At 41.9% G+C, this 12207-nt stretch overlaps 2 protein-coding genes across 2 annotated transcripts; one reads left to right on the plus strand and one right to left on the minus strand.

Moving 5' to 3' along the window:
* Nucleotides 1-209: 209 nt before the first annotated feature.
* Nucleotides 210-2310, plus strand: LOC114470416 (keratin, type I cytoskeletal 13-like). Its single transcript, XM_028458617.1, has 7 exons — nucleotides 210-802; nucleotides 891-973; nucleotides 1067-1223; nucleotides 1303-1464; nucleotides 1532-1657; nucleotides 1753-1973; nucleotides 2086-2310. The coding sequence occupies exons 1-7, from the start codon at nucleotides 290-292 to the stop codon at nucleotides 2153-2155; spliced, it is 1332 nt and encodes a 443-aa protein (XP_028314418.1). The 5' UTR covers nucleotides 210-289; the 3' UTR covers nucleotides 2156-2310.
* A 5290-nt stretch (nucleotides 2311-7600) lies between these two features.
* krt98 (keratin 98) lies at nucleotides 7601-11890 on the minus strand. The gene is made up of 8 exons (XM_028458631.1): nucleotides 11486-11890; nucleotides 11212-11294; nucleotides 10939-11095; nucleotides 9828-9989; nucleotides 9595-9720; nucleotides 7964-8184; nucleotides 7835-7845; nucleotides 7601-7755 (listed from the first exon to the last, which is right to left on the minus strand). The coding sequence occupies exons 1-8, from the start codon at nucleotides 11816-11818 to the stop codon at nucleotides 7658-7660; spliced, it is 1191 nt and encodes a 396-aa protein (XP_028314432.1). The 5' UTR covers nucleotides 11819-11890; the 3' UTR covers nucleotides 7601-7657.
* Between the last annotated feature and the right edge of the window lie 317 nt (nucleotides 11891-12207).

Raw genomic sequence — 12207 nt, forward strand, 5'->3', positions numbered from 1 at the left:
AATAAAGTAAAGTAAAGCTTCTGTGCAGGCTTGTGAAAGTGCTCAGTAAATCTCCTTGATAAACTTTGTATCATCTCACCTTCTCCTTCCAGGTTGAGCAACATGTGTCTAAAAGATGGGTGTGGCTGCTGTAGATCAGTTGCCTTTTAGGTAATGCTCCTCCTTTTGGGGATGCGAGCCTCCAACCCACTGCACAGGTAGCAGGATAAATAGCAGCAGGAGCCGAGCCCTGCAGCTCAGTCCGCTCTCTCCTCTCCAAAGCAGGCGTTCCTCCTGAGCAGTGTCAAAGATGAGTATCACCCTCTCCAGATCCAACCGCTCCTTTGCAAGTCCTGGGCTGGTGCGGAGGCAATATGCTGCAAGTGTGCATGGCACCGGTGGACCAGGATCCAGGCTGTCCATCTCCTCTGTTGGCTTTGGGGGTATAGGTGCCAGCTACAGCAGCTATGGCTCAGGAGGCGGTGGAGGTTATGGAGGAGGCTACGGTGGAGTCTTCGGTGGAAGTGCTGGTGGAGGCTTCGGTGGAGGCTTCGGTGGAGGTGCTGGTGCAGGCTACTCTGGAGGATTCAGTGGAGGCTTTGGAGCCATGCAAGGTGGTCCTATCGATGTGACCATCAGTGAAAAAGCCACCATGCAGAACCTGAATGATCGCCTGGCTTCCTACCTGGAGAAGGTGCGCAGCCTGGAGAAGGCCAATGCTGAGCTGGAGCTGAAGATCCGGGAGTTCTTAGATAGGAAGACTGCACCTTCAAGCCATGACTACTCAGTTTTTGAGGCAACCATTGATGACCTGCAGGGACAGGTGAGTCCTAATGCTACACACCCGCAGATACATGCTCTTTGGAAAAATCTGTATTAAAACCTTTGTAATCAATTCCATTCTCTTGCAGATCCAGAATGCTGTTCGTGACAACGGGAGTGTCTGCCTATCAGTTGAGAATGCCAAACTTGCAGCTGATGACTTCAGGATCAAGTGAGTATCAGTATGAGTCACTGTGCTCCAAATAGAAGGTGATTGGAGATGTAAAAAGAAAAAAACTATTTATATTTTTCTTTTCTCTTGCAGGTTTGAGAATGAGCTTGCCATGCGCCTGTCAGTGGAGGCCGACATCGCAGACCTGAAGAGGCTTCTGGATCAGCTGACACTGGCCAGATCAGATCTGGAGATGCAAATTGAAGGACTCAAAGAGGAGCTGATCTTCCTCAAAAAGAACCACGAGGAAGTGCGTGAGTGGTCATGTGAAGAAATGAAACTCATTGATTTTAGAACCAAAAGCAACTTTCATCATTTTAATCATGCAGGAACTGCTGGCAATGAGGGATCACATGAGTGGACAGGTCAATGTGGAGGTGGAGGCAAAACAACAGCCAGACCTGTCCATCATTTTGGCTGATATACGTGAGCAGTATGAAACCGTAGCAGCCAAAAAACAGAAAGAACTACAGAACTGGTTTGAAACAAAGGTACTTTTGATCATTTTGTCTTGTTTTTTTTTGTTTGTTTTGGCTCTGACCAGTTTTTCTTTTCCAGTCAATAGAAGTCAGCAAAGAGGTCGTAGCAAGCACAGAAACACTGCAATCATCCAAAACAGAGTTCTCTGAGCTCCGTCGTACGCTGCAGGGCTTGGAGATCGAGTTGCAGTCACAGCTCAGCATGGTACAGTACCATAGTCAACCTGATCACCTGTTGGCTCCACCCACCTCGCCTATGGTTAATTCAGTACAAACTATTGTTCTTCCTTTCTTCTACAGAAAGTAGCATTTGAAAACACTTTGATGGAAACTGAGGCACGATATGCAATGAAACTCCAGGGCCTTCAGATGCAGGTGGTGAGTCTGGAAGAACAACTGACTCAGCTGCGCAATGACATTGAGTGCCAGAGCCAGGAATACAAGATGCTGTTTGACATCAAAACACGCCTGGAGATGGAGATCGCTGAGTACAGAAGGCTAATAGATGGAGAATCCAACAGGTGAGGGAGTGGCCATTGCAAGTGTGATTTGATTCAACACATTCTTCAATTAACTTTATATTAAAGTGGTGTATGGTTATTTCAATGCAATGTATCATCTTTCCTCCTACAGTTTTTGTGCCAATGACAATTCTCCATCCAAGACAGTGGTTGTAGTCGCAGAGGTGAGGGATGGCAAATAGGTGTCATCCACCAACTCCACTGCAGAACCTGTAACGCACAGCAAAAAGCAAACACTCAGAGCTGCACCTGGATGACAAGGGCACATCCTTTTCAACCAGTATGGCTTCAAATGCTAACATCAACCTAATAAAGGGCTCCCAGTTAGCTGAAAACACCCTTGTCCTGTTTTTGTTGTTTAACATTCACATATTAGTTTAGATGATGTCTCATTTTCGACATTAAACCTTAGACATTTATTAAAAATGTTGCATCTGGTGGTGTATAAGGTGATGACAAAAAAATGTGGTCTAGAAGAAATCTTCGGAACAACTGAATTGCAAATATTATGACATTTATTGTACAATCAGAGTCCAAAAACCGGGTGTCAAAACCTGCTGAGAGCTGCTGGCTAGATCATTGCAAACACAGCAATCTCTGCAAACCCTAAACATTCCCCAACAAGCTAGTGCCTATATAGACAACAGTAAGGTCATCCTACAGGGTCATAACTCTAACCTTAGCTCATCACCATATATGGAATCACCTGGCCCTAGAAAGAGTTGGAGAAATAGACAACCTTTCAATCAGTGAAACAGGGAGCTTGCTGTTTGACCCCCAAGTTTAAATATATCTCAATAATGGTACACTGACTCAAAAATGAAGGCCTCTAAGCTCTTCACTGAAATGTATTGAAAACAGTTAACCTTAGCTGAAAAGAATATAAACCTCATAATATTGAGATGTTAAATACTTCACGATACACTTCAGAATAAAAGGTGTTTTAAGTAAAGTTACAACAAGAACTTTATATTAATATTTATTTAGACAGGATAAAAAAAAACACCCCACTTGAATGAAATGAAGTTACAGCTCCATGCTGCAATGTTTGTTACCATATTTCAATATTTTTTCAAAGCCTTAAAAGTTTCCTTAGCTGTCAATCATTACAAAAAATTTGATTCTTGCCTTAATTTCTCCCTGATGTTTATTTTTTGTGAGCTCAGAACTAAACCTCGTTTTCACACTGCAAGAGCAGCCTGACTCCAAAAATACTAATAGTGAATATGCAAGCTCAGCATTTGAATTGAAAAAGAAAGATTATGATGCATGATGTGTTAGCAAGTGTTCACTTGTATATTAATGATCTATTCAAAACAAACCCTTAAATACATTCCATTTGCAGAGGATACTAATATTTTATATTCAAGTGATAATTATGATGGCCTAATTAATGTAATGAATAATGGAATAGAATTAGTTCTGTTACCCTGCGGTGCACACACACACAACTCTGCTGCACTCTTTACAAATGACCTGAAGTCCAGACTAGAGATGCTCATTGTTAACCGGTTAACCAATAACAAAAACTTAAACCGATTAAAGTTAACGTCACGTCAACTTGTTACTGAGAGTCACACATGATGGATGATGGATTCATGTTTTATTTCTACCTGGCTTCATCGCAGCCCACAGGTAATCTGGTAAATGGACTTGATTTATATAGCTCTTTGATGCCTACACTGAAGTAGTCCCAAAGTACAATATCAACTCATTCATCCATTCACACACCAATGGGACTGAGCTGCTCAACCACTGGGAGCAACTTAGGGTTCAGTGTCTTGCCCAAGGACACTTTGACGCATAGACAATTACTGGGATCGAATTCTCAACTTCTCGATCAAAAGACGACCTGTCTACCACCTGAGCAGAAGCAGAGAGGCGGAGCTTATGGTCAACAGACAAGGCTGTGAATAACGTTGCTTTTTCTGAATGAAAACAAATAAAAAAGCAGTGCTGCACTTTCTTCTCTCGATGTGACTCGCTCTCATATAATATAGTTTACACAGTGACCCGAAGCAGTGTTGCTCGCTTGATATTAAGGTAGCTCAATGAAGCCTTAATTATATGTTCGCCCCCTGGTGGTTGGCTGACTACTGGGGCAGAGTAAGTGCATGGTTTGATGTGCAGCAGAGCTCGCATTTTAAATGTAAAAATCGCCCACGATAGTTCCATTTAATCGTTGAGGCCAAAATCATAGTCACGATTGAATTATCTATTAATCGTGCAGCCTTACTAGCTGGGTAGGTTTTGTGGTGAACAATCTTATCTGTGTCAAAGTGAGTAGATATCTGTAATCTTCAATGTGGATCCCAATCTTCATTCACTGTCGATCGCCTGGCTCGCCACTGAACCGCCAAAGGTCCAGAATCGTACCGATCAATCCCTGATCCAGCGATAAAACCAATTTACACTCATTGTGCAGAAAACATTTTTATTACAACCGTATCCATATTTATCACATGACTTTCTACTACTCCCACTCTGATTCTCTGCATGTTCATAACCAGATTCAGTACAAACACTGTTCCAATCATTGTAAACCGTGGCGTACACACTTACTGTAGAAATATTTGAACACAATCATTCATCAAGAACTTGTATTTAACAGAAACAGACCTAATTATATTTATAGTGTAACGGTTTGGTGGTGGTGTGGACCCAAATGCAGAGAGAGATGGAGGAAATAAGTCTGTGTCCAAATACTCAGCTAAATAGTGAAGGAGGCCTGATTGGGAACGGGCCACACCTGGGTGGAAACATGAGGCAGCTATTCAGTCACAACCAAACACACTGACACCACTGGGAGGCGGAGACACAAGCAGGAATTCCTGGAAACACAAAGACAAGAGTAAACACAGGAGATCATGCTCAAAAATATAATAAACAAACATACTCAGAAAAACTAAAAGAGGACCACAAGGGCTAAACACAAACAAAACTAAATAATAATCTAAATAATCACAATGAAATAAATCACATTATGTGCACAGTACAGCACAATAATGTACATAATGATATTATTACAAAATGACATCACATTCCATCCTTTTCTCCTCATTAAATATAGGGGTGGCATAATAGCATAGCAAGATACACTATTAACACCTGTACTTTACACCAAAGTGTATACCTGAGCTAGCTTAGCGATGCTTCCCTGCAAATAGTGTTATCCCGTGTTGCATTCACACCAGACGCGTCACAAAATGTTTGCGTGACCAGATTACATACAAAGTCAATGGGATGGATGCAGTAAGAGGTGAATTCTTCTCCTGTTGGGCGGCACCGTTTGATCTGTGGGGCAAGAGCGTTGGCCTCGGCATGCACGTTCCCAATTTTCCAAGACATTCGAAAATATTGAACTACAGCGAATGTTCCGTGTGACGCGAAAGCCAATCAGAGTCCTTGTTGACAATGACGTCAGGCCGTCAACACGGACACCGGTCTTTTCACCCATTTCAGCATGAAAGAGAAAATAATAATCATGGTGTACCAGGACCAGACCAGGAAGGATTTGGCACATCTTGTGAATAAAACAGTGAAACTCACTGAGTTGGATGTGTCGCTGGTTAACCTGGTGAATCTAGGAAATCCGGTATCAAGCGTTTTGACGGCTCTTCAGCTTCCACAGAAGGTATAGAGCATTGATTTTACTGGGGTCCTCCATAGTTGATGGTGAAAAGAAAGGGAGTCTGGTTGGCGGCGCTTTTATGTTCGCTTCAGACGCGCATATGAAGCAAATATGGGGAAAACTTTCACGCGGTGCCCGCATCTCAAAAATTCATGCCGCGTCCGGTGTGAACGCAGCATAAGTTAGCAATATTTCTAAAGTCCTTTTTTCACATGACAGCGTCACGGTGGGTTAAAACATTGGGAAACATTTCTACAACTCCGACTTGTTTTATCAAAGTATCTGAGTAAGCAGCATTTTCACATGAGCTAACATCAACAAGCTAATAACGAGGCCTAGTCTGTTAGCGGAGTCCAAAAGAGGGCTTACAAGGTTGAAACAGCTCCTCTCCCTTTCTCTCAACAACTCACAAGACTCTCTCCTGTGAAACAAAAGAGTTATCACCAAACTACGCAGGTTTACATCATGTTTCATACCCAGATTTGTCAGCTCACGTAACGAGTGGCGCACAAAATTAATGTCTCGAGTGAGTCTCAGGATGCACTCACTGAGTGACAATGACCATGAATACAGGGAAGGTGCACCACCCTGTGGTTGGGCATGGTAAACTCTCTAATTAAATAATAGATTACACCTTCACCACACAATATGCACAACTACAGCATTACATTACACTTCAGCAAAACCAAAAAAATGTACTCTTACTCAACGCTTCCATTGTCCCACCCTAACTCCCTCTAACCTGTTCCTTTCCCCCTCACCAAGTTTTAACACAGTCCCCTTTTATATCTTCCCTTTAATAAAGATTTTCTTACCCTTCCATAGGGAGGGCTGGTGATGGTATGAAAAAAAGAAAGACGAAAAAAAAATAAGGTTTGAATAGGTAATTTTTTAGTGTTTTTGCCATCTATGAAAACTCCATAGGACAGCAGAGATGTCCTGAGCATTCTGAACATTTTGACACCTTAATTGTTAAAATCAGACTTCATTCGCAAATAACAAAGTACACAAAAAACTGATGCTATTATATATACAGTATGACCCCAACACCAACCTCCACATCAAAATGTTGATTGTAAATACCGTATCAATCCATTAATTTTCATACCCACTTATTCCTGTTTTCAGGGTTGCGGGGGTCTGCCAGTGCCTATCTCCGGCTCACACTGGGCGTTAGGCAGGGGTACACCCTGGACAGGGCACCAGTTCATCGCAGGGCAACACACAGACAGACAACCACTCACGCACACATTCACTGCTATGAGCAATCTAAAGACTCCAATCAACCAAACAGTCATGTTTTTGGATTGTGGGAGGAAGCTGAAGTAAACCCAGCATGGGGAGAACATGCAAACTCTGCACAGAAAGGACCCAAGTGTCCACACCAGGGCCTGAACCCAGGACCTTCTTGCTAACAATTGGTGTCAATGCAAAAATGTCATTTTCACTAACGTAGCTAATCAGTTATCGTTAAAAACAATTTACCAACTGCTGTCTAGATGCAATGTTGTTCAGTTTATTGGGATTTTTGCTGTCTTGCACACATGTGACTAACGTAGTCAATTAGTGAAACTACAGATGCTAATTAGTTCAGTGACAGAAGATGTTCCATCATGAAATAGTAGTGGATTCATGTTGTGTTAGAGTCATTGATTTATTGACCAAGTCATTGCAGCTGTAGTGTTCCTATAATGAGCAAGAAGATGTTTTAGAAACATGAGTTGTCTCTTGCTAATTAACTTAGTGAGATAGAGCATCATCTCTTGTGTCAGAAATCCACACTCTGCTTATTGCTCAGAATTGCCTAATGTTGCCTAAAATTGCCTGCCCCCAACCATTGCTGCACAGTAACTATAATTTACTGTCTCAGTTACTGTAGAATGTTACTAGGCAGTGTATGTGTACACATTTGATCAAAATCATATTGCTTAGGATAATCTTTAAAAAAAAAAGAAAAGAAGAAGAAGTACATACACAGTAACGACACACATCAACCTTTAGTTCAACTGCACATTCTTTATTGAAATTGAAATTCTTTGAAGTTTCCAAAATCTCACTCCACCTCATCCACATCCACATCAACGGTCTTGCTGCTCTGAACCACTTTTCCATCCACGACAGTCTCCACCACAGTGATGACCTTTGTGACCACTGAGAAGAGGAGAAACAACAGGTATAACCTTTCCAACATCTCTTTAACGTGTAAAGCATGCTTTGTGGAGGGGCTTACCTTGTTTTGAGCTGAGAAAGAAAGTAGACAGAGAAAGGGAAGAGATCATCGGTGAGATACACAATGCATTGGCTTCAAAATAATAAAACAACATTTCTGTGAAGTTTCATCACAAGCACCAGTCGTCACCTTTCATCCTCCCCATCCAGCAGCCTCCTGTACTCGGCAATCTCCATCTCCAGCCTTGTCTTGAGATCAAGCAGCATGTCGTACTCTTGCTTGTTGCTGGCGATGTTGGCGTGGAGCTGAGACAGCTGGGCCTCCAGGTTGGTCACCGTGGCTTGGAGGTTTGCCAGCTGTGCCCCGTAGCGAGCCTGGGTCTCTGCGAGGGTTCCTTCCAGGGAAGCTTTCTGTTGGGTTGCAGAGAGAAATGTTTTTGGGTGAAAACAGTTGAGAAATTGGTCCAGGCCGAGCACTGTGTGTCCTTTTTCTAGACTCTGAAGCTGCTGTGGCGTGACTATCCAGCTTCAGGGCTGTCATCAATTGTTATCATTTGAAAGCAAACACTTGTTTGTTTTGATGTATTGTTTGTTCATGAACACATTCACCTAGTGTTTGTGGATTTTTCTTTGTCCGTTTGTATTTCAGTGGCTGTTAGTGTGTGAATATGACAAACACTACAATGCATTTTGGGCAATTAAAGATGGAGATTGTATAAAGCAGAGGTGTCAAAGACATGTCAGTTCAGTTATGAACCAGATTGATCTCAAGCACAGAGTATTGGCGGGTAAAACAAATACTTTAACAACATTATTGTGCCCTATAATTAGCACATCCACGTATAATTGATAAAGTGATGCATCCAATCAATAGGTACCCCAGAGGTTCCCAACCTTTTTCGAGTCGTGAGTCATGTGACACCATTTTTATATCACAATTATTCAGCGACCCCAGGGACATTTTCATTTTCTAGAATTTTTTTGTTCATGTTTAATGAAGTGTGTTACAAATACACAGTAGCCAGGATTAGCACACAAAGTGACAAGTGCACCACCTCAGATGTTTTTATACTGCATTTTATTTGAACTAGATTTACATTTGAGAAAGTTTAAGTATAGAAAAGTTATTTGATTTTGTGTGAGTTGTGTTTTTGAAAAATATAAATAAAGAAAAAAAATGTAAAAACAGAATTTTAATCCATTTTCACCTCAGTATTTTATTTATTTATTTATTTTTACCAATTATTAGACATTTTAGGTGACACCATTTTAATTCCAGCATCACACAATCTTTTATTTACATTTCCTTGATTTTGTGACTAATTCCTATTTAATTTACTGAACTTTTGCAAGAAAAATTGAGAGTTATTTCAACAGTTTGCGATTATGATATATTACGATGGCTTATATTGTAGACAGTGTTTCATTGAACTTGTGCATTTGGGGGGACTGGGTGGGATATCTACAACTGAATGAGTTGGTAATTTACACAGCAAGTCATTTTTCTCTTTCATACTTTCTCCTGAATTGAATGCTCTTAAGGGCTGGATTTGGCCCCCTGGCCTTGAGTTAGACATTTGAATCAAGTAAGGTGATTTAAAGACATACTTTTATACAGATTAAAAAGATCTGTAGGCCTACGTGCTGCTTTTTCCATAATTCTTAACACATTTGGGATTTCTCTGTTATTCTAATTGATGACAAAACCAGTGCTTTTGATGACCATATTTCTTCTGGGATTTTTGACGAGGAACTATGAAATAATAATCTGCTCAGTAATTGACTCCTAAACATACTCATTCTTCATTAAGGTGAACGTACCATGCTGAGATGAGACTGCAGTTCTATCTGCAGCCTCTGGAGAGTGCTCTTCAGTTCTTTGATCTCTGTGCGGGATGACACCAAAATCTCAGTGTTTGTTTTCACTTCCTGTTCCACTGCTACGACCTGAAGCCAAAACACAAGGTGCGTTACTCCCCACTTTTTATTTGACCTCTTCAGGAAGTTGCCCCTCAAGTTGCTGCAGGTTCAGTTGCCGCAGCTTCACCTCTCACCTTGTTCTGGTACCAGGAATCAAGTTCCCTGCGGTTTTTGGCGATGGTGGCCTCGTAGTGCTCCCTGATCTCTGACATGACCTGGTTCAGGTCTGGGGATGGAGATGCGTCCACAGCAACGTTCACCTGTCCACCCATCTGACTCCTTAGCAGATCCATCTCCTGCAGAGCACAAAGGGCAACATTTCAATCCCAGACAAACTCAAAAATTAATCCTAAGTATTATTGTTTAAGACAGTGAGATCAGAAGTTTAAAGAGTATCTAAACCCTGCAGTTTTGGCTGATGTGCATCTAGGCAAAATATGTATGGGCTAAGGGCCTCCTGGAGCAGTCAAGACACGCCCACCAACACAATAAAATCTGTAAAGTACAGTCTATGCTATGCTAACTAGCAACTCAATACTCACTATACCTCTCTATTCACAATTATATTAATGTGACCGACTCACCACAGATTCTAGAGTCCACAAGTGCTAGTTTTTATAGGTGGGGCGGGGCCAACAGTGGTGGTTTGTGATGTAAAAAGCCACCAAAACGTCACAAATCTTTTTCAGCCAATAGCAAAATCTGATTGTAATAGCGGGGTTTTAACCCAGAATGGGCAGTCACTCTTACAGTTTTACAAGAAAATATGCCAAATTTAAATACTCGAATGTCAAGAATTGAACAAGAATCAATCAACAACACTAATTCATAGACAAATACGTTTGTTTTGAGTTTTGGTTTAAGTGATGAATGGTTGGTTAGGTTCTTTGATCTGAATGGCTGTACTTGGTGATGGGGGTCAAAGGTGAAGTTGGATTAACAGGAGCTATGAGCTCATGGAAGGAGAAAAGAATACATGGAAGTGTTGAGAGTGGAGAGGAAGCGGCAGTGCTGGCTATTTCCTCAGAATTACTCAGAGTTCATGTGTGTGAGATTAGGACACAAAAGCTGGCGAAATGTATCCACTTTGTACCACGGTGGATAGCTGCAGCTCCATAGTGAAGAATGATGATTACTGATCAAACATTCATGGGTGCAGTGACATGTTACACAGTGTAGGTGTGGACCTATTGACACATGTAGACCAATCACTGAGGAGGTTACACTGGAGCTTGTTGCTTTCACCTCTTCATGGTTTTTCTTCAGCATGATGAGCTCATCCTTCAGGGACTCGTACTGGCTTTCCAGGTCCATCCTGGACAGGTTGATGTCATCCAAAAGCTTCCTCAGTCCAGCGATGTCGGCCTCCACAGCCATCCTCATGGACAGCTCGTTTTCATACCTGAAACATCAGAGGAAGAGATTAGGAAAAGATGCAAGATTAGGGAAACTTGAGATGTGAATAATAAGGTGTAGACACGCACAGGTGGGATACAAACACAGAGACAGCATACTCACTTTACTTTGAAATCGTCAGCAGCTAGTTTTGCATTATCAATGTCCAGGACTGTCTTGGCATTCAGTCTGGAGGCGACACAAATCTGAGAAAATGATAAAAACAAGGGACAGGTGGTGAACAAAAGCCTTGAATCTCATGAATCTTAAGAGATTTGTAAATTAATATATGACATTTTATGATAGAAAGTTCACTAATAGATAAATTATTACATAATGTCTCTAAACGCAACACAAATCTTCTGAAACACATCAGCTTCTCTCCTCTCTGTCTTACCTTGTCCTTCAAGTCCTCAATGATAGCAAAGTAGCTGGTGTAGTCATGGCAGACCACAGTCCTGCTCTGGTACCAGTCTCTGATCTGCTTCTCCAAGCGATCGTTCTCCTTCTCCAGTGTGCGCACCTTCTCCAGATAGGAGGCCAGACGGTCGTTCAGGTTCTGCATGGTGGCCTTCTCGTTGGCACTCACATGGAGGTCCAGACCATCAGAAAGGTTCAGACCCCCGTAGGAAGAGCCATAGTTCTGGGATGAGGAGATGCGGGTGCCGTGGCCTCCTGCTCCACCGTACACACTCATGGTCTTGCTGTAAGCTCTGCTGCTCAAAGACATGTTGGAGGTTGTGGATCTGAACCAGGTAGGATAAATGGAGTTGATCTGCAGTTGACAGTGTCATGCTTGTCTCGCAGGTTATATAGACAACATGGGGTGGCAAAGTGGGAAGGGCTTTCGTGGCCAGTTGAAAGAAAGGAATGCAACTTCATGATTAACGCCTCTCCATCATCAGGGGTGTGTCAACCTGTAGGTAGGGGCTCATTCACCTTTGTTCAGGTCAAACTCGTGGTTCCACATTTTATTGTTATCTGAAGGAAGAGCAGTCATTCCTAGAATACCTTAGTTTTTCAAGACATCCCTGCTTGCTCGCTTCGCTCAAACAGAACCATCAGCGCTAAAAAGACATGTAGTCTGAAACAACGCATTCTTTTTTTCATTTTATTTTA

Source organism: Gouania willdenowi, chromosome 1, assembly GCF_900634775.1.
Source record: "Gouania willdenowi chromosome 1, fGouWil2.1, whole genome shotgun sequence".
In the NCBI taxonomy this organism is placed as follows: domain Eukaryota; kingdom Metazoa; phylum Chordata; class Actinopteri; order Blenniiformes; family Gobiesocidae; genus Gouania; species Gouania willdenowi.

Bases quoted from the DNA above. Each gene is read 5' to 3' on its own strand.
- krt98 (XM_028458631.1), bottom strand. From the start codon at position 11,818: ATGTCTTTGAGCAGCAGAGCTTACAGCAAGACCATGAGTGTGTACGGT. The intron at 11,295-11,485 runs GTAAGACAGAGA...TCATTTTCTCAG, and splicing joins TTGAGGACTTGAAGGACAAG to ATTTGTGTCGCCTCCAGACT. The intron at 11,096-11,211 runs GTGAGTATGCTG...CTGATGTTTCAG, and splicing joins GCTGACGATTTCAAAGTAAA to GTATGAAAACGAGCTGTCCA.
- LOC114470416 (XM_028458617.1), top strand. From the start codon at position 290: ATGAGTATCACCCTCTCCAGATCCAACCGCTCCTTTGCAAGTCCTGGG. The intron at 974-1,066 runs GTGAGTATCAGT...TTTCTCTTGCAG, and splicing joins GCTGATGACTTCAGGATCAA to GTTTGAGAATGAGCTTGCCA. The intron at 1,465-1,531 runs GTACTTTTGATC...TTTCTTTTCCAG, and splicing joins AGAACTGGTTTGAAACAAAG to TCAATAGAAGTCAGCAAAGA.